This window comes from Gracilinanus agilis, chromosome 3 (assembly GCF_016433145.1).
Source record: "Gracilinanus agilis isolate LMUSP501 chromosome 3, AgileGrace, whole genome shotgun sequence".
Lineage (NCBI taxonomy): Eukaryota > Metazoa > Chordata > Mammalia > Didelphimorphia > Didelphidae > Gracilinanus > Gracilinanus agilis.
Genome location: NC_058132.1, coordinates 66471199 through 66492767, shown reverse-complemented (window position 1 = coordinate 66492767; position 21569 = coordinate 66471199). Strand labels below are relative to the sequence as shown.

The following is a 21569-nucleotide window of genomic DNA, read 5'->3' as shown; positions in this document are numbered from 1 at the left end:
CATATACCACAGTTTGTTCAGCCATTCCCCAATTGAAGGACATACCCTCCTTTTCCAATTTGTTGCCACCACAAAAAGCGCAGCTATGAATATTTTCGTACAAGTCTGTTTATCTATGATCTCTTTGGGGTACAAACCCAGCAATGGTATGGCTGGGTCAAAGGGCAGGCATTCTTTTATAGCCCTTTGAGCATGATTCCAAATTGCCAGCCAGAATGGCTGGATCAGTTCACAACTCCACCAGCAATGCATTAATGTCCCAATTTTGCCACATCCCCTCCAACATTCATTACTCTCCCCTTCTTTCATTTTAGCCAATCTGCTACCATGACCTATTCTTGATGAAGCCATTCTTTGTCTTTTTGGAACATTTTCTTTTCTAGACGTTTACTAGGTATTGTAAATATGAAAAATGATAAAGGCTTGTATAAATATATAATTTAGTATTTTAATTAAAGCCATGCTGATAGATAAAATCATTAGACCACGCGCTTGTAAGCATTCAAAACTGCCGCCTCCATTTTGTTTCCTGTCTCTACCTCCCAAATCTGCTGGCCAAGACCCTACTAGCAAAGAGCCTACTGGCAAAAGAGGCCACTTCCTCCTAACCCAGGAGATTTAAACCCTCTCTGCGTCGACGTAGACCTCCCCATGCCCCCAAAGACCCGGAAACGGAAACAGCTGGATCACGGGAAATGTAGTTTTGATACATTTCCCATGTCCATAGAAATATATACACGTCTAGATGGCTTTTCCCAATTTTCACTTTTACAGTATTCATTCTTTTTATATTGTTTAGAATCTAATGAAGAATCTAAGGATTTTTGGCTTTAAAATTTGCAGACTCCATTATTATTCTTTTTTTTTTTTTAAATTGGATCATTTGTTTTTCTTTAGACCAGTAGGACTTCTTCTGTTTCTCCATGGTCTTTCAGAGATCATTAACTGGTGCAGTAATCACATCTATCATTTGTTTCAGTTCCAGAGGATATAGATGTAGCTCATCTGGATTTGGTGACTTGATTGGGGAACTTGTATTGTTTAGATTTGGGATGTATATAGCTTTTCTTCACATTTACCAACAAACCCCTTGTTTCTGGAACAGATATTAGCTTTTTACCATATGTTCTGATTTTCAGAACATCTGCCAGAATTTTAACCACCTCTTGCTAGATGCCCCAGAGGCTATGAAAGGCATTTGGCTGTCCAAGAAAGTCAGTGGGGCAGAAGTAGAAATTAGCAAGGAGCTATGAATCTGCAGTTCAAGGTAAAAGGAAGAAATGCCAAAGAATAGGAAGCTATTCAGAGAAATATGGTCTTAGTACCTTTTTGGCCAATTGTTGTTTGTCCTTCAATTTTTTTTTGTCCTTCATATTTGAAGAGGACCAGTGACATCACTGGTAATGTCTTGACTAGAACGGTGATGGGCAAACTTTTTAAAGAGGGGGCCAAAGGAAAGGAAATGCGCATCTGTCAGTCTGTTTCTAAGGCAACTCTTTCTAAGTTTCATGTATTGTATTCTACTCATTGTATTCATCAGATTAGGAATAATGTTGCACTGCTGGATAGAACATTTCATGGGGCTGCATCTGGCCCATCACTGGACTAGAACATAAATTGGATTTAAGTGAGAGACAAAGTTGTCAGCCTCACTCTCTCTTCCAGAGTCATTGAAGCCTGGTGGCAGACAAGGGTCAAGATGATTGGTGATGGCCTAGGATACAGTGGATGGCCTGGCCTTCTTTAATGTCTAACCACACTGTAAGCACTCCATAGCTCCTGCTTCTATTGCCTTCATGGTTGTTGGAACAAATTGTTCTCATTTGCCCATTCCTATGGGGAACATCTTCACATGCCAACAGATTTGAAGCCAGTTACCTTCAGCCTAGTTTAACCCATCTTCAGAAAGTTTATTAAGGATGAGCGCTGAACACTAGAGGAAAGCAGCTCTGAAAAGTGTTCTCAGCAAGCCCTCACAGTGGAGGAGCTAGCGTTTCCCCAAACACCCCCAGTACAACCCCATATCACTTATTAGCTGCATGGCCCTGGGTATACAACCATTTTAAATTCTTATTTACAAGAAGAGAATAAATACTACTTGCAGTACTTACCTAATAGAGCTTTATGATCCTTGGATCCTAGATTTTGAGCTGGAAGGTCTTCTGCTCTGTCATTCAGGCCCTCCATGGTCAGCCTCTAGCCAAACTATATTCTGTGCAAACTGGACTAGTCTCTGTTCACTTCTTCTACTATTCCTTGTTTCTGTGCCTTTCTTCACATTGTGGAAGCTTTCCCTCATCTCTAGACTTGGAGAATATACTCCCATTTACTCTATCAATTTCTTTTGATACCCCACCCTTCCTTCTAGACCTAATTCACATGTCAAAGTCATGTTCTCAAAGAAGCCTTCCCTAACTACCCTTACTTTCTGTAGTATCTGTATCTTTCCCCCAATTTTTTATAGCATTTTACTTTTTATTTGCCTTCTACTGGTTTATCACGTATATTTTATTTGTATGTATATCCATCCCCTACAGTTCCCCAGCCCTGCTAATATTCTGCTAGCTTTCTGGGGTCTGGGACTCCTTTTTTTTACATTTGTATCTGCAACACTTAGCACTGTTTAAGCACTTAATAGGCATCATCACTCCTGCAGTTGGTGTTTGTTGTATGGGGTCATAGACATGTAACTAAGAGAGACTTTCATTTGAATTATGCCATCCTTTACCTGTTATTTCTTCTCCAAACTATTATTAATTAGCTACTTAAGATTACCTCCCTATAAACTTTTTTTTTTAATATATTTTTTTAAACCCTTGTACTTTGGTGTATTGTCTCATAGGTGGAAGATTGGTAAGGGTGGGCAATGGGGGTCAAGTGACTTGCCCAGGGTCACACAGCTGGGAAGTGGCTGAGGCCGGGTTTGAACCTAGGACCTCCTGTCTCTAGGCCTGACTCTCACTCCACTGAGCTACCCAGCTGCCCCCTCCCTATAAACTTTTAAAGTATTACAGCCCTGTAATGTGAAGGAAAGGATATTAGACTAGTTGTCAGGAGACCTGGATTTTGGATACAAGGACTCATTGTTTGGCTTCTGAAAAGTGACAACCACTCTGATTCTGGTTCTGGTTCTTATTCTGTAAAATGAGGGTTTAGATTAGATAACCAAGTACCATCTTATAATTAAATTGTGATCATATCACCTCTCTGGGCCTCATTATTCACCCCACCCCACCCCTATAAAAGGATGATTTCTAAGGGTTCTTTCAGCTTTCCCATTTTAGGATCCTAAGTAGTATATATACTGAGAATTTTAATATGTTAGTTATTGATGATCACTGACATTTTTGTATTCCTCTTCCTCTTTTTTCATATACCCATTTTGTTTCTATTCTTTCAAATGAATGTTTCTATTTTCTCTTTTTTTAGACTGTCTTCAAGAACTGTCTCTTGCCTCTTATTCACTAAGCCTTTGCCCCACTAGCTTCCCCCCCCTCCCAGATTACATGACAGTAAAATTTTCAGTAATTATTTTCTGACATTTTATGATCTTTTTCTCTTTCCCACCTCTGCCCCTTTCCCAAGGCAGCAGGTGATACAGATCGTACATACACTATTACACAGTATATATTTCCTTGTTCATCATGTTGTGAAAGAATTCCAATATCTCTTAGTCCTGGAGAAAAATTCATGAAAGAAATACATCGAAGAATGGCGTGCTTCATTCTACATTCAGACTTTGTCAGTTCCTTCTGTAGCACTGGGTAGCCTTTTTTGTCATGAGTCCTTTAGAGTTGTCCTGAATTCTTACATACAATCATATATCACAGTTTGTTTAGCCATTTCCCAATTGATGGATATCCTGTCAGTTTCCAATTCTTTGCTACTACACAAAGAGCTGCCATGAATATTTTTATACATATAGGCTTAGATCATTCCAATTAATATTTTTCTAATTGTTTAGATCTGATTTTAATTGTGTGAAAAATGTTTTGTAGTTGTGATCATATAGTTCCTGGGTTTGTCTTAGCAAGTAGACTCCCAGGTATTTTATACTGATTACCTAGTTGTTATAAATGGAAATTCTCCATATCTCTTGCTGTTGGATCTTATTGGTAGTATGAAGAAATGCTGATGATTTATATGTATATATTTTATATCCTGCAACTTTGCTATATGTTAACTGTTTCAATAACTTTTTTTGGTTGACTCTCTTTGATTTTCTAAGAATACCAAAATACCATCTTACTAGCCTTTTAACCTTCAGACTTTACTACTCTTAAAAAATCTTGCCAGATTAGGCAATTTCAGTTCAGACATACACTTCCATTTAACATCCATAAATAAGTTGTCTTCCCTCCTGTGGCTCTTTACCTTTGATCTATCTAGAAGTAAAGCTGTCTGAGAAAGAACAAATTGGTAGCAAATATTGGAGCTACTTATAGACAACTGGAAGAATAAATACCATGGGGATCAAGACAATCTGGATTTTCAGTTCCTTTGACCATCAGGAATGATCGTCCAGGTTTTTCAGAGCTTTTCCAGTTTGAGATAGGCAGGATTGCTGGATTATTGGATGTTCTTTCTTTCCTACGATTCTGAGTTTGGCTCAGGGTAAAAGCAGGATGAAGGTTTTTGCTGAGGAGAGATGCAACAAGCTTACCTTCCAATGAATGGATGTCATGCTGATACCAAAGAATTCTTTATGGAGAGGAAGTTCTCTTGATGTCTCTTATATTTCCTGCCACTTCTCAATCTAGTGGTTGAGACAACAGTAAAGGCTCTGATTTTTTTTTTAAACAGCCTGGAAAAGTTTTGTGTTAAAATCCTATTAATTTCTATTCTATATAGTCTTAATTAAAAATTTATGGGGGCAGCTGGGTAGCTCAGTGGAGTGAGAGTCAGGCCTAGAGACAGGAGGTCCTAGGTTCAAACCCGGCCTCAGCCACTTCCCAGCTGTGTGACCCTGGGCAAGTCACTTGACCCCCATTGCCCACCCTTACCACTCTTCCACCTATAAGACAATACACCAAAATTAAGGGTTAAAAGAAAAATTTATTATAATAGTTATTCACCAACTGTACTCAGTATATATTCCATAGAGTGAATTTGAGATGACTGGTAATCTCAAAATGTTTAGTAAGTAAACATCTAAAACAAACAAACCAAAAAATCTCATAAAGGATCATTACTTGTTGCTCTTCAAGGCATTATGGCTAATTCAAATTTTTCTAACTCCTGCTAGGCAAGGATATTTGTGATGAAGATGAGGTAATAAAATGAAGTCCTTTTCTTTATATTGCAAGTCCAGGTACACTGAAACAAAGATAAGGGAGAATGTGGCAGGTGGAGGGGCCCTAGATTCTTATTTGTAAGAATATAGGTGCTGTGGTGTATAGAAAAGAGGACAGGTGCTTTGGGTTCAAATTCCAGTTCTGCCATTCACTACTAGAATTACCTTGTACAAGTTACTTAACATTTATGAGTCCTCCTCTGTGGAAAAAAAAGTATTGGACAGGGGGACCTTGTAAGAGGGAGATTCTAGATATTATAAAGATATATAAAGATATATAAAGATATATAAAGATATATAAAGATATATATATATATATATATATATATATATATATATATATATATATATATTTAAAAGTGTGGCCGCCAGGAATCAACAATTCAGATCGATTCCATAATTAAAATAGACCCAAGTCAGGATCAGGTTTAAGGTAGTTTATTTACAATTAGGAAGGTAAAAGGTAGGGAAATAGAGAGAGGGAGAGACTAGTCCAGGCCTACAGGGGCCTGGACGGAGAGAGAAGGTAAAAAGGCTAATTAAACTAAACTACAAGCCACAAGATCATAGCAATCAGAGAGGCTATAAGCCTACTTAAGGCAGAGCTTGTAAAATGCCAGGGTAGGCCCAGGAAGTCAGCCTAACTCACCCACGTGACAATTCAGAGTGGAAGCAGTCTGAAGTCTCAGCCGAGAACCTCCAGCACCAAGTTCAAAGCAGGAACTGCCTCATCAGGAAGTAACCAACATACTTGAAGAGATAATGTCTCTTATCACTTCCTGTGGGTCCACCTCTAATTCAGGTGGATAAATGGCAGCCTCTACACTGATTTGGACTGCCCTTTGCAGTCCCTTGTTCTTGATTTGTTATTTATTGTCACCTGTGGTTAACTCATCTCCCCTCACCACTAAGGGAGGTAGGGATGATATTATCTCGGGTAAGTAGAGTTTTGACTATGAATGGGATAGAGCTAATTCCATTTACACAACCTAAGGACTTTTTTAGCCCTCAATCTGATTGCTTCATCTTCAAAAGTGATGAGGTTTGCACTGCAGATATGAGCTGAGTAGTAGCCATTGTTGATGATTCCCCAAGCACCTTATCTGAACCAACTCTGCTTATAAAGTAGTCATAGTTTTCAGAGACTGCTAATTTTTTCCTTTACTGGGGCAGCTAGGTAGCACAGTGGATAGAGAGTGCCAGCCAGGTCTAGATTTGGGAGGCGGTAGGATGGGAAGGGGGACCTGGGTTCATATCTGGCCTTAGACAATGTGACCTTGGGCAAGTCACTAAACCTCATTTGCCTAGTCCTTGCCCTTCTGTCTTAGAGTTTATTACTAAGACAGAAAGTAAGTATTTTTTTTTTTTAAATTTCCTTCACCTTTTCATGGTCAGAAAAGGACCTGCTCGTAACTAAAGGTAGAATTTTTTGAGGATAAAATTAAGATGGTAGCGGTTAAAGAGAATTTCTCTGTTTCAACCTACTTTTTCCACTTCTTTGGAAAAAACATTTTTCCTGACAGTGCTTAGCATAGTACTTAGCACGCAACAGACATTTCATAAATGCTTCTTGACTTGGATAAATGCAGAACCTTATAAAAAGCTATAACTTTTTGGTTTTGATAATCTGCTTCACTTCTCCTTCCCTTACAAGTCAGCGTGTAAAAGGCAGATTTAGAGATACAGTCATCCCTCACTATATCATGGTTCACTTATCACAGCTTCACTGAATCACGGGTTTAAAAAATATATTTAATTCTGTATTGTGGAGTTTTTGCTATATTGTGGGATTTTGTGGATGAATACCATGCTGTTCTCGATGGAAATGCAGTACTCCACTACTACTTGCCCAAGTTTGCCAACATGAGATTGTACATGCACACTATTGGCCAATAGAATGAAAGGCAATCAGCCATAGTGCTATGTTCTCTATCTTGGGCACTGATCAGCTCAGTGACTGTAGCTTTGGTCAGTTTGCTCTCCAGAACTGTGCCCATAGCTGCGCATAGTGTAGCTCTTTGGAAGTTTTCATAAAAGTTTGAATTTATTTCAAGCCCTGTGCCACCCAAATATTCTACATCCTTCTAAGGCTTCTGACAGTGAACCCAAGTGACAGAGGAAGATGCTTACCATCAAAGAATAATAAAATAAATATAATGCTGCTACTTTGCAGATTTTCACCTACTGTACATTTTCACGTAACTCCCGCGATAGGTGAGGGATCACAGTACAACTGAATTAGGATAAAGTAGGCAGCCATAGACTTAAGAAGTCAGTCTTAAGAGTGAGCCTGTGAGATATGACACTTCAGAGTGGCCTCTTGCCTCTAGTTAAGGTTTTATCAGGACATAGTAATAATTATGTTATGAGCCATTTGTGACTCTCCTGCCCCCCAGATTGCTACTTCTATAGGAAGTAAAAACAAAACATGTAAAAACAGCAAAAAATGTACTTTACAAAAGTCCTCATCATTTAGGTTTTGACAATGATCAGATATCATCAGAAGTGAGACTAAGCAGGAAGGGTCACTGAAGAGCATTCAGTTCTTTAAATGAATAATTTGATGAAATGATGACAGAATCTTAGAGTTGGAAGTAGCTCCAGAGGCCATCTTGTCTAGTCCATACATGAACCAGGAATCCCTCAGAAATGGTAGGGAGCTGTCCCCAGCTTATGATAATAAGAGATGAGCTTTTGGGTACATTTTCAATGTAAAACTTCCCCTAATTAAAAGGTGAAAAGGTCATGAGAAGAGGGATTGGCATTTTTATAAAAATACATTATTTTCTGGTCATGAAATAGGTTTAAAATGTGACTTGGACACATTTCAGGCTCCTCCTTTAAGGGAGCCATTCCCTATGATTATTTTTGTGATCGGCCCTTTGATTTCATTGGTGTAGAAAACAGCTGAGGCATTTCCAATCCCAGTGCAGATTTATATCCTCTTTGCAACTTGTGAGGCAAGTTGCTTTTCTGGGACACTTAAGAGTCATATAGGTAGGGTGTGTCAGAAGTGGGACTTGAACTCAAGTCTTTCTGACTGGAAATTAGATTTTTCTCTCCTTTAGATAAAATGTATCACAGGCATTCTTAAACTGAAGTCCATGATTTTATCATTTTATTTTCATATAATCAGTTTCTTTTATAACCCTATGTATTTTATTTTATGCATTTGGAAACATTATTGTGAGGAATACATAGGCTTCACCAGATGTGGCACCAAAAACTTAGGATCTCTAATTGCAACTCAGATGTAAGGTAAGAAATGAGAGTGAGGAGGGGAACTTTGAGCTCAGTCCATTCAATATTCTATATTGATTGAATTTACAGTTATAGAATTATGGAGCTGTAAGGGAGAGTGGGCCATTAATACATTCAACAGAAAGTGGTTAATCCAGAAAAGAAAATTTTCCAAATGATTTTGTGACCACCTAGAATAATTTTAGAGAGATAAAAATTTGAATATGCATACATTTAGATACTTGACAATTCCTGGTACAAGGTTGATTGGTTTTTGACCTACTGCTTTTTGAAGAGGACCAAAATGATATCACTAGTGATGTCTTTTGACTCAAGAATAAATTAGATTTAAGCAAGGCAGACTTTCACAGTCATTTAGCTTCAATCTGTCTTACAGAATTATTCAAATCTAATGGCAAGACAAAAGTCAAGATGACTGGTGTTGGCTTAGGATGCAGTGGATGACCTTGGAATCTTTGATGTCTAATCAAGTTGTCATTTGCTCCACAGCACCTACTTTTTTTCACTTTAATGGTTGTTGGAACAAATTATTCTCATTTGCTTATTATAATGGGGGAAGTCTTCATGTGCCTGGGTAGACACCAATTCACTGACAGTTTTGAGGCCTGTTCGTTAACTTTTTTTTAAAATTATTCCCTTCTGTCTTGGAATCAATATTAAGTTGAGGCAGGTAGACACACAGAGTAAAGGTAAGAGGCTGGCACAGAATCCATTAGGTTTTAACTGAGACAAAAAAAAAAGCAGGAGTAGCAGTCATGAGCTCAGACTAAACTAAAGCAAAAATAGATCTGATTAAAAGAGATAAGGAAGGTAATTACATCTTGATAAAAGGTAGTATAGACAATGAAGAAATATCAGTACTTAACATATATGCACCAAATGATAATAGCCTCCAGATTTTTAAAGGAGAAACTAAAGGAACTTAAGGAGGAAATAGACAGTAAAACTATACTAATGGGGGACCTCAATCTTCCCCTAGAACTAGATAAATCTAACCAAAAAATAAGAAAGAAGTAAGGAAGTGAATGAAATTTTAGAAAAGTTAGATTTAATAGCTACCTGGAGAAAATTAAATAACGATAAAAAGGAATATACCTTCTTTTCAGCAGCACTTGGTCTATATATAAAAATTGACCATGTACTAGGGCATGAAAACTTCAAAACCATATGCAGAAATAATAAATGCAACTTTTTCAGATCATAATGAAATAAAAATTACAATCAGTTAGGGTTCCTAGAAAGGCAAATTAAAATGTTAAAATGTTATTGGAAACTAAATAATCTAATTCTTCAAAATGATTGGGGCAAAGAACAAATCATAGAAACAATTATTGATTTCGTTGAAGAGAATGACAATGAGGAGACAACATATTAAAACTTATGGGATACAGCCAAAGCAATACTCAGGGAAATTTTATATCCCTGAATGGTTACATCAATAAAATAGAGAAAAAGCAGATTAATGAATTGGATACGCAACTAAAAACACTAGGAAAAAAAAGACAAATTTTGAAATCCCCAATTAAAGACAAATTGGAAATTCTAAAAATCAAAAGAAGAATAGTAAAATTGAAAGTAAAAGAACTATTGAACTAATAAATAAGACTGGGAGCTGGTTCTATGAAAAAAATAAGAGTATTGGTTAATTTGATTTAAAAAAAGAAGAGAATCAAATTACCATTATCAAAAATGAAAAGCGTGATTTCACCTCTAATGAAGAGGAAATTAAAGCAATTATTAGGAACTGTTTTGCCCAATTATATGACAATAAATCTGATAATCTAGGCAAAATGGTTGAACATTTCCAAAAATATAAATTGCCTAAATTAACAAAAGAAAAAATAGAATATTCAAATAATCTCATCTCAGAAAAAAGAAATTGAACAAACCATCCATGAACTCTCTAAGAAAATGTCCCAAGGCCATATGGACTCACAAGTGAATTCTATCAAATATTTAAAAACAGTTAATCCCAATACTATGCAAGCTATTTGGCAAAATAAGCAAAGAAGGATTCCTACCAAAAAATTTTTTTTAAACCCTTAACTTCTGTGTATTGGCTAATAGGTGGAAGAGTGGTAAGGGTGGGCAATGGGGGTCAAGTGACTTGCCCAGGGTCACACAGCTGGGAAGTGTCTGAGGTTGGCTTTGAACCTAGGACCTCCTGTCTCTAGGTCTGGCTCTCAATCCACTGAGCTACCCAGCTGCCCCGTCCTACCAAATTTTTTTAATGACACAAATATGATGCTGATACCAGGAAGACCAAAAAAGGAGAAAGAAAATTACAGACCAATTTCCTTAATGAATATTGATGCAAAAATCTTAAATAAAATAGTAGCAAAGAGGCTACTTTAATATATCACAAGGACTATTCACTATGACCAGATGGGATTTATACTAGGAATGCAAAACTGGTTTGATATTAGGAAAACCATCAGTATAATTGACTAAAAACCTTTAACAAAATACAATACCCATTCCTTTTGAAAACTCTAGAAAATCTATAAATAGAGGGGCCTTTTCTTAGAAAAACAAACAAGTGTTATTTATTTAAAACCATCAGCAAGTATTGTTTGCAGTTGTTAGAAACCTTCCCAGTAAGAGCAGGAGTGAAGCAAGGATGCCTGTTATCACCAGAATTATTTAATATTGTACTAGAAATGCTAACTTTAGTATTTAGAGAAAAAATAAATTGAAGGGATTAAGGTAGGCAATAAGAAAACTAAACTATCACTCTTTGCAGATGATAATGGTATACTTGGAGAATCCTAGAAAATCAACTAAAAAACTAATTGAAATATTATCTTTAGCAAAGTTGCAGGATACAAATAAACCCACATAAATCATTAGCATTTCTATATATTTCCAACAAAACTTAGTAGCAAGATTTAGAAAGAGAAACTCCACTTAAAATCACCCTGGACAATATAAAATACCTGGGAATCTATTTGCTAAGACAAATGCAGGAATTATACAAATATAATTACAAAACACTTCACACAAACAAAATTCAATCTAAGCAATTGGAAAAGCATTAATTACTCATGGGTAGGCTGAGCTAATATAAAAATGACAGTCCTACTTAAATTAATTTACTTATTCAGTGCCATGCCAATCAAACTATCAAAAAACCAGTTTATAGATCTAGAAAAAATAGTAAAATTCATCTGGAAAAAACAAAAGACCAAGAATATCAAGGGAACTAATGAAAAAAAAATGTGAAGGATGGTAGCCTAGCAGTACCAGATCTTAAACTTTAAAGTAGTAATCCTCAAAACAGTCTGGTACTGGCTAAGAAATAGAAAGGTGGATCAGTGGAATAGACTAGGGGTAAATGACCTCAGCAAGCCAGTATCCAATAAACCCAAAGATCCCATCCCAGCTTTTGGGACAAAAACTTACTATTTGATAAAAACTGCTGGGAAAATTGGAAAACAGTATGGGAAAAATTAGGTTTAGATCAACATCTCACACTGTATACCAAGATAAATTCAAAATGAGTATATGATGTAGATATAAAGAGTGATATTATAAGTAAATTAGGGGAACATAAAATAGTTTACCTGTCAGATCTATGGAGAAGAGAAGAATTTATGACCAAACAAGATGGAGATCTAAAATGAATAATTTTGATTATATTAAATTAAAAAGGTTTTGTACAAACAAATTAAATGCAACCAAGATTTGAAGAAAAACAGCAAATGGGCCGGGGACAGAGATGTGATTTTTAAAACCAGTTTCTCTGTTAAAGGTTTCATTTCTCAAATATATAAAGAACTAAGTCAAATTTATAAGAATCCAAGTCATTCCCCATTTGATAAGTTGTCAAAGGATATGAATAGGCAGTTTTCAGATGAAGAAGTCAAAGCTATCAATAATCATATGAAAAAAATGTTCTAAATCTCTCTTGATTAGAGAAATGCAAATTAAAACAACTCTGAGGTACCACTCCACACCTATCAGATTGGCCATTATGACAGTAAAATAAAATGATAAATGTTGGAGGGGAGTATGGCAAAATTGGGAATACTAATGCATTACTGATGCAGTCATGAACTGATGCAACCATTCTGGAGGACAATTTGGAATTATGCCAAAAGGGCTATAAAAGAATGCATATATTTTGGTCTGTACCACTATTGGGTCTGTATCCCAAAGAGATTTTTAAAAATGGGAAAGGACCTGTTTATATAAAAATACTTATGGCTGCTCTTTTTGTAATGTCAAAGAATTGGAAACTAAAAGTAACACCCCCCAATTGAAGAATGGCTGAACAAATTGTGGTATATGATGGTGATGGAATACTTTTATGCTATAAGGAATAATGAGCAGCATGGTTTCAGAAAGAACTGGAAAGACCTATGTGAACTGATGCAGAGTGAAACAAGCAGAATCAGGAGCTCATTATACACAGTAACTGTAATATTGTGGGATGATCAGATGTGATAGACGTTGCTCCTAACAGCAATACAAGAATCCAGGATTATTCTGAGGCCTTATAAAAAAGAATGCTATCCACCTTCAGAGAAGTAACTCTTAAGAGTAGAAATGCTAATGAAAACATGATGTATCACTTGTTTATTTGGGTATATGCTTGGGGATTTTGATTCTATAATATTGTTCACTTACAAAAATGAATAATATGGAAATATTTTGTGTGATAATACATGTATAACCCAGATTGAATTGCTCACTTACTCAGGGAGGGAGATAATATGGATCATATGACTTTGGAAAACCTATGTGGAAATTTGTTATTAAAAAATATATTTTTTAAACCCTTACTTCTTGCCTTAGAATCAATACTATGTTTTGATTCCAAGACAGAAAAGCAGTAAGGGCTAGGCAATGGGGGTTAAGTGACTTGATCAGGGTCACTCAGCTAGAAGTGTCTAAGGTCAAATTTGAACCCAGGACCTCCCGTCTCTAGATCTGGCTCTCAATCCATTGAGCTACCCAGTTGCCCCCTAAAATTACAATATTTAAAAAAAAGAATCAATATTAAGTATCTATTCCAGGCTGAAGGGTGGTAAAGGCTAGACAGTTGGGGTTAAAGTGACTTGTTCAGGGTCATCCAGCCCTCTTGTCCCTAGGCCTTGCTCAATCCACCAAGCCACCTAATTGTTGTGTGCTCCCCCTCCCCTCCCAATCCCTCCCAAATCAGTTTCCCTTAACCTGATTTAGTCCACCTTCAGAGACAGTTTATCGAGGTGTGGACACTGTATATGCTATAGCTTCTTGGAGCCTTAAGAGAGAGCTGAATTAGAGGTGGATACAAAAAGCCCTGACAGCAAGCCCTCACACCAGACGTGCTAGTCTTCTCTGAACACCCTGTACTACCCTGGCACATGGTAATACATGTTTATTGGTTGAGATAAATTTTTAGTATTTAGTATTGGTAAACTATAGCTTATAGATTTGTCCATCTATATCTGTAGTAAGAACTGACTGCCAGTGTGTTTGCAGTCTGGTTTAGACCTGGTTTCTTAGTATCTTGCTCACAAGCATCACTGGCCTATTAGTCTTTCTGCATTATGGGTGTTGTCTTCAGAGACTCTGAAAACTTAGTTTGAACTTTCCCTCTTGGTGAATTCTTTGAGACAGGGGTGTAGGGGGTAATATAGTGATGATAATAATGATACTGCTACTAATAACTCATATCATATATATTTAGCTCAAGGTTTGTAAAGCACTGTGCATATGTTTGGTTCAACAATTGTGTGAAGTATATGCTGTTATTATCTCATTTTGAAGATAGGAAAACTGAACTAAGAGTGGTAAAGTCAGTTGTCCAAGATTGCAATAGTGGATAAGCCCCGATTTAAATTCAGATCTTCCTGATTCCAAGTTCAGCAGCTCTTACCTACTATACCACCGAGCTGCTGCAATAAAACTGCTTTGGAGTTGAAAAATACTGCATGTGATCATATCTATTATTCTCTCTTTTCTTCTTTTTCTAAGTGCTTTTGATGTTGAGTGAATTAACAATAAAAGTCATATGAAACCTGGGAATGTTTTCATGGACCTTAGAAATGCCTTGTTCCAATATATCTTTAAATCTCATTCTTTCTTTAGTTAGAGATTCTTATTTATAGAGGAAAGTAGGGAGTTGATCAATTTTAATAAAAATGAATACACATTCTAAAAGAAACTAGTCTCTCCACTTCACATATAAATGATGTCTTTAAGACCATAATTATGGTATTCTTAGTTTTTCATGCTCTCTCTGATTCTCTGTGTGTTTGTCTCTTTTGTGTCTTTCTCTCCCCTCCTCCCTTCCTCCTCCTTCTCTTTTTTTATTTCTTTCCCTTAGGCTTAGACTATTACCACCAAATATGATATTTGTTGTTTGTAACTTTTTACTGCTGACATGTTTTTTTTTTTCTTTTTCATCCTTCTCAATTTGAAATTTAATACAGTAAGTGAATGACTTAAGACCTAAGAAGATTTTGCTTAAGTAATTGAAGAGATCATTTTTATGGAAGTGGTTCTGGCTTTAAGTAGCAATTAGTACATAGTAATATAAAATATTATTCATTATTTAAACTTGCCTTGGCTATATCTACCGGTGTGTATATGTATTTCATTTTGAAAATTCTAAGTTTAAACATTTAGATTACTTTTAAATTGGCCAGTTAGTTGTAGAAGCATTTAATTGATACCTTAGCCTGTCCTATTTAGTGAATTTTTTTGATGTAACAGTTATGTAAATGTTCTATATTAAAGCAGGTTAGATATTATCACTACTTATTGGCACAGTAGGCCAGTTTTATGATGTAACTGTTAATCCTAAAGAAATTTGTTTTAGTTATATGCACATGGCTGCTACTGTATTAGTCTGATGTATTAAGCTCTAGAGTAACCATGTTTTAAGTGCAGTCAAAATGACTGCACGTGTTGCTTTTTGTAAGGCATGAAAAACAATCCTGTAGCCCTGCCTTGAGACTTGGTACAGCATTTCTCTTTTGAAAAGCCACGTGCAAATTTGATATTTGAAGATTGTAACTCATGTAGACAGGTGGGGGGAGCAATAGAGAAAAAAATTCTCTACATGATGGCCTTGATGATAAGCACCTTATGAGTACATAAAGCTATGTACCCCCTTTTTTACAGACTCTGTAGACTGCTGAGAAGACTTACCAGCCAGTCAGTCACATAAGCATATTCCAGAAAGGTGGTACTGATGGAGGAGGAACAGGATTTACCAGAGCAGCCAGTAAGTATTTTTTATTTTAATTCAAAGGTAATTGTCAAAAAGCTTGGTGTAAGAAATTCAAGATATTCCAAATTCTTCAGTTAGATCTCAGATGACAAAGAATAAACAGGGACTAGATTTCTTTCTTCATGTTTCTTCCTATGACCTTTGCAAGATACTTGACTTCTGGTTTTATTAATATCTGAAATGGACTTGCTGCTACAACTGACAGTGAACTAAATATCCTGCCCTTTTCCTTCCAAATAAAAAATTCCCCCAAGAAGGCCTGTGCTATTCTGAAACATGAAGAAAAATAAATGGATTTTTAGAACTAGGTTCCAGTACAGTTTTGCTGCTACTTTATGGATTTACTTCTTATCTTCAGTTTCCTCAGCTGTAAAATAAAGAGAATAATATTTCAGTGACCTCTGTCCTAGGAGGAATGTGCCTTGTAGACTAAGCTGTAAAAAGTACCATAGGAATTTGAGACATTATTATTTCAGACAAAGAAGCTGTAATAGAAGTGAACCTCTACTTTCCTATGCAAACTAGGATTTTCAAGTTAAGATATTTAGGAAATGAAAATGCTAAGATAAGGTAGCTTTTTTAAGTAGTTATAGAAGAGATAGCTAGAATAAAAGTTTGTTGGGTTTTTATTTAGTTTTAAACTAAATTTTACTGATGAGGCAGATTGCTCTTGTTAGAAATCATAATTTTAGCTCTATTGTTTTTGAAGCCAGATATAGATCTGTAGTCTAAAGTATTGTCTTCTTGGTATCTTTTAGTTAGCTATTAATTAGTAAGGGCATTTAACTATTATATTAACTATATTACTATATTATAGTAACTATATTATACAGTACATATTACATAGTAACTATTATGTTAACTATATAATTATTATAAAATACTATATTATATAACTATTATACATAAGATACTATTAATTAGTATCTTCATTATGTTTAATATGTCAATAAATCAATAAATATTTTTAGTTAAGTGCTTGTTATGTGCCACACATGTTAAGGTTACAAAAAATGAATCCTTCTAGTGAATTCTTTTAATCTTCTTTAAATTACCCCTTAGTAGAAAATCAATTAATGTATACTATTTAACAATTTTTACATGTACTTTTCATAAATTCATCTCTTGGGTGATAGATGATGCACCTCTTCTTGTCTTTTTTTTTTTTTTCTAAGCAAAATTATCCTTTCGGCTCCTTCAGGTGAGAATTATTTGAGTTTAAACATAAAAGTTATTTAGTTACAAGCAGCTGATGAATGGTCCTCATGGGGTATTTTCATTTTCAGCCCTTGTTCCTGAAGTGTCATTGATGGGAACCATTCAAAATTATCTTCCACTTTTATAATAGCAGAAAAATAGCTTGACTGGTTGAATACTAAGTGGGATACACTGTGGACATCTCTTTAACAGTTAAAATTATAGACTGCTAAGACTTTAAAGATGATCTAGTACAGTAATCTCTCTTTATAGAAATGAAGACAGAGGCCAAACAAAGACAAGTGGCTTGCCCAAGTTTTTACAACTCACTATTGAGTAAAAGAGCTGGGATTTAAAACCATAATATAGGATCTTAGATCTAGAGAGTGATTGTTAAAAGGTACTTTGACTGTTAACTCAGTGGCCTTAGAACTACAGAGAAAAGTAACCTGGCCTGTTTCATGTGCCTGTTAGTGATAAAGCCAGGAATCCTCTGCCTTTTACCTTATGCTACATTACCTACTTTTTTCTTACAGTCGTAGCCTCTACTTACTTCCTCCCCTATTATTCATTATCAACCCTTTGCAATTTGTTTTCTGACATTATCAAATGAGGTAATATTTGTGCCTGGCACATAGTAGGCCCTTAATAAGTGCTTGTTCCCTTTCCCTTATCACTCAACTAAAACATCTCTCTTTGAATTAACCACTGATCTTTTAATTACCAGTCTGATGGCACTTTCTCAATGCTCACTCTTCTTGACCTCTCAGCAACTTTTAACCCCCTCGACAACTATTTCCTCTCTCAATTCTCTTGGCTATATCCTCTCTGAGTTTTCATAATAACTGCTCTCCTATCTTCCACTTTTTTCCACTTTTTCAGTTTTCTTGGCAGGATCATCTATATCCTAACCTCACCTGTGGACATACAAGGCTCTCTATCCTCTCTATCCTGGGCCCTTTTTTTCTTGGTGATTTCATGTGGATTCAGTTATAATTTTTGTTTAGATGACTTCTAAATTTATGCATGCAGTCCAATTTTTCCGCTGAACTTTAGTCCCTTATTACCAAATTTGATATTTGAAATTGGACATCCCATAAGCTATTTAATCTTAATATGTTCAAAACAGAATTCATCTTTCCTTGTAAAACTACTCCCTCTTTCAGATTTCCCTTTTGGCACCAGAGAGGGTCTTTCTAGTCACCCAGGTTTGCAATCTCAGAATATTCTGTTAGAATTTAATTTTCTGAAGTATAAGGAATGTTTCATTGCTTTTGTCTGATTCCTAAGTGCTTATCACAGAGCCCAGTCCAAATTAAAGTTACTCAATAAATGCTTTATGATTGATTCACTAATTCCCAGCACCTCACTCCATTACCCACAAATCCAATTAATTGTCAAATCTTATTCATTCTGCCTACACAACATTCCTGACATATATCCCCATCTCTGTGCACAGAGGTGATCACTTTCATCTTACAAGTGTTCCACTTCTTATTTTTTAAAAAATCATCTTTTATGTTTCTCAATGCTTAACGACTCATAACTGTTGCCACCTTGTTCTTCCTGGACATGATCTCCATTCCCTTCATTTCCTCAGTGAGAATTGGTAAATATTTGTTAAGCACCTACTGTGTGCCGCTGGAGATACAAAGAAAGGGATAAAACAGTCTCTATCCTCAAGATGCTCACAGTCTAATGGAAGAGACAACATATAAAAAAGAGCTGAAAATCAGTAGGATGGAGTGGTAGAAGGCGTTATTCTGGTGTGGTGTGATGAAATTCTATAGCTGTGGTGGGAAATGAAGAGAATTCCCTGAGTTTCAACCTTAACCGAGGAGAATCAGGGAAGAGCTCCATCTAAAGGGGGCAGAGGGTCCTGAGGAGGTATGTCTTTCCAAGTTGATCTCATCTTAAAGATTGATGAGCTCTGGAATTGATGAAATCCTGAAGAGTAGCCAAGTGGGAAATAATGTTCTTTTCCCAGACCATCATCCATGGGCTGAGATTTAAACCCTGAGATTTAAAAGCCAGTGTGGCTATTCCTTATCCAGAGTACACACTCTCCTGTTTTGGGGCCTTTGCACTCTGTTCCCCTTATCTATAGTCTGCTCTTGTACTATCTCTGGCTTTTTTCAAAGCTCCTCATTTCTCACCTTTTCAGGGGTCTGTTCCCATTTTCCCCAGCTGCTAGTGGCCTTTGCCCTTTTAGCCTATTTTCCATCTACTCTGTGCATTTTAGATGAGCTTTAGGGGCAAGGAGCAAACATTTTTGCCTACTTGGTATCCATAGTGCTTAGCCCAGTGCCTGGAGTAAATACTTACCCACTGATATGGCTATCACTATAGTTCAGGCCCTTCTCACTTCTTACTATAGATTTCTCAATGGTGTCCCCCTCCCTAGAGTCTCTCACTTCTCTACTCCATTCTCATATGGCTGCCAAAGTCATACTCCTAAAGCATAGTTTTGACTGTCTTTTCCATTCCCATTCTTAATAAACTCCAGTGATTCTCTCTTGCCTCTAAAACCTTTCATAACATGGATCCATTTGAGCCTTCCAGGCTTATTATGTATTACTTGCCTTCATCTATTCTGCTGCTCAGCTTTCTTCTTCTTTCCCCCACAGCATTCCATTTCCCACCACTGTGCCTTTACCCAACTTGTTCTCCATTCCTGAAATGTATTCATTTTTCATCTCTGCCTCTGGAAATCATTAATCTCCTTTGGGATTCAGTTTAGATAACATATCCCCCAGAAAGCCCTTCCTGATTTACCTCAACATTTAGTGTCTCTTCCCCCATTTATATTGTGTTTATTTTATTTATTTTGTTTACATTCTTGTATTCATCTGGGTAGTTTCTCCTAATAGAATATAATCTGCTTGAGGGAAGCAGAGGTTTTTTCTTTTTTTGTCTCTTTATTCATAGTCTGGCTTAGTGCTTAACATATAATAAGTACTTAATAAATTCTTGATTGGTTCCTCTATTGTGTTGTGTGTAAAATTCAACAAAGGTAGACCAAGGTATGTATTCCCTGAGCAGAAAAACAGTTTATTAGCATTGCCCCAACTTGGTAATGAAATGGATCAAATGACTGCTTTGGTTAGTCAAAAGATCTGCAGTTGAAGGCACAGTTTCCTTTTATGAGTATAGACCAAAGAATACAATAAGATAGGTGAGGAAATAATGTGATTGATTACAGGACCAGCAGCATCATGGCAGTGAGGACACCATGATTGGTTGGAAATTGGAAACGGGGCACTAACAACAGAGAATTCTTTGTCACTAAGTAATAGTACCAACTGTGCTGGTAGAGAAAGTTTCTTCATCTGGGAGTTCCCTATACCAATGATATCACAGATTAAGTCTTTATCCCTGTGATTACCAAGATACACAGTGAAAGGGGCAACTGATAGGACCTTGGACAGAGCCATGAGGAATACTTGTAGTTGGGGATGGGTGGGAAGAAGAAGAGAAGGAATGATTAGAAGAGGAGATTGATTAGTAGAGATGAATCAGGAGAAATAAATTCACTAAAATCGAGAGAGAGAGGTAAGAGCATTCAGGAGAGGATGCTTGATGGCATCAAAAAACTACCAAGAGACTCTGATCCCTGCGGCATATGCCTATAATCCCAGCTACCAGGGAGGTGGAAGCTGGTAGAGTTCTTGAATTTGAGAGTCCTGAGTTCTGTAGTAGACTGCATCTATTGCATATCAGCATTGATATGGTGGGCCCCTAGGAATTGGGGACCTTTTAGATTGTTAATGGAGAAGTGATCTGGCCCAGCTTGGGCCAGAAATAGAAGAGATCCAATCTCCTTGGGCTTATCAGGGAGGGGGTCTACCAAGAATAGCCCAAATACTTCCAGCCTGGGTGAGACAGGAAGGTCCAAACTCTTTAAAAAGCATGAAAAGGACAGATAGGTAGTACAATGGGTAGAACTTCAGGCCTGGAGTCAGGAGGACCTGGGCTTAAATTTGGCATCAGGCATTTCCTAACTGTGTGGCCCTGGGCAAGTCGCTTGACCCCAGTGACCTAGCCCTTCTTACGCTTCTGTCTTAGAATTAATTCTAAGGCAGAGAGTAAGAGTTTAAACCACAGCAGCTATAGACAGGTCAAGTTGAATGAGGAAGGAAAAAAAAGATGTTGGGTATAGTACTAGTAACCTTTGAGAGAATAGTGTTAGTAGAGTGGTAGGGGAAGCTAGATTATAAAGAACTATTTAGACACTTATTGGCAAGGAAATTGGAAGCAGACAGGTATAGACTCTTCCTTCTGGGAGTTTGACTTTGACATGGATAGAATGGCTTGATGGGATGGCAAGCTAAAGTGAAGTTTTTGAAGATAGGGAGACCTATATGTGCATGTTTGTGGCAAGAAAACCTTCATTCTGTAAACCTATCATGTGCAATATACCATTTCATACTCTGGATTTACAAAAACAAATGAAAAAATAGTCCCTGCCCTCAAGGAGCTGATATTCTACTGGCTGTTACAAATAGATAGTTTAAGAAGAGAAAGGGCTAACAGCTAGGACATTGGGATTGATTTCCTATAAAAGGTGTGAAAGAAAGAATTTAAAGATTCTAAGAG

At 36.6% G+C, this 21569-nt stretch overlaps 1 protein-coding gene across 1 annotated transcript in view; it reads left to right on the top strand.

The window, feature by feature from the left end:
* The window catches only part of EYA3 (EYA transcriptional coactivator and phosphatase 3), a 126071-nt gene that overhangs the window by 30972 nt on the left and 73530 nt on the right, over positions 1–21569 (top strand). Inside the window, exon 2 of the mRNA XM_044667937.1 lies at positions 15668–15770. Within this exon, the coding sequence (XP_044523872.1) occupies positions 15738–15770 (33 nt within the window). The 5' untranslated portion in view covers positions 15668–15737. The remainder of the gene's footprint in view (positions 1–15667; positions 15771–21569) is intronic.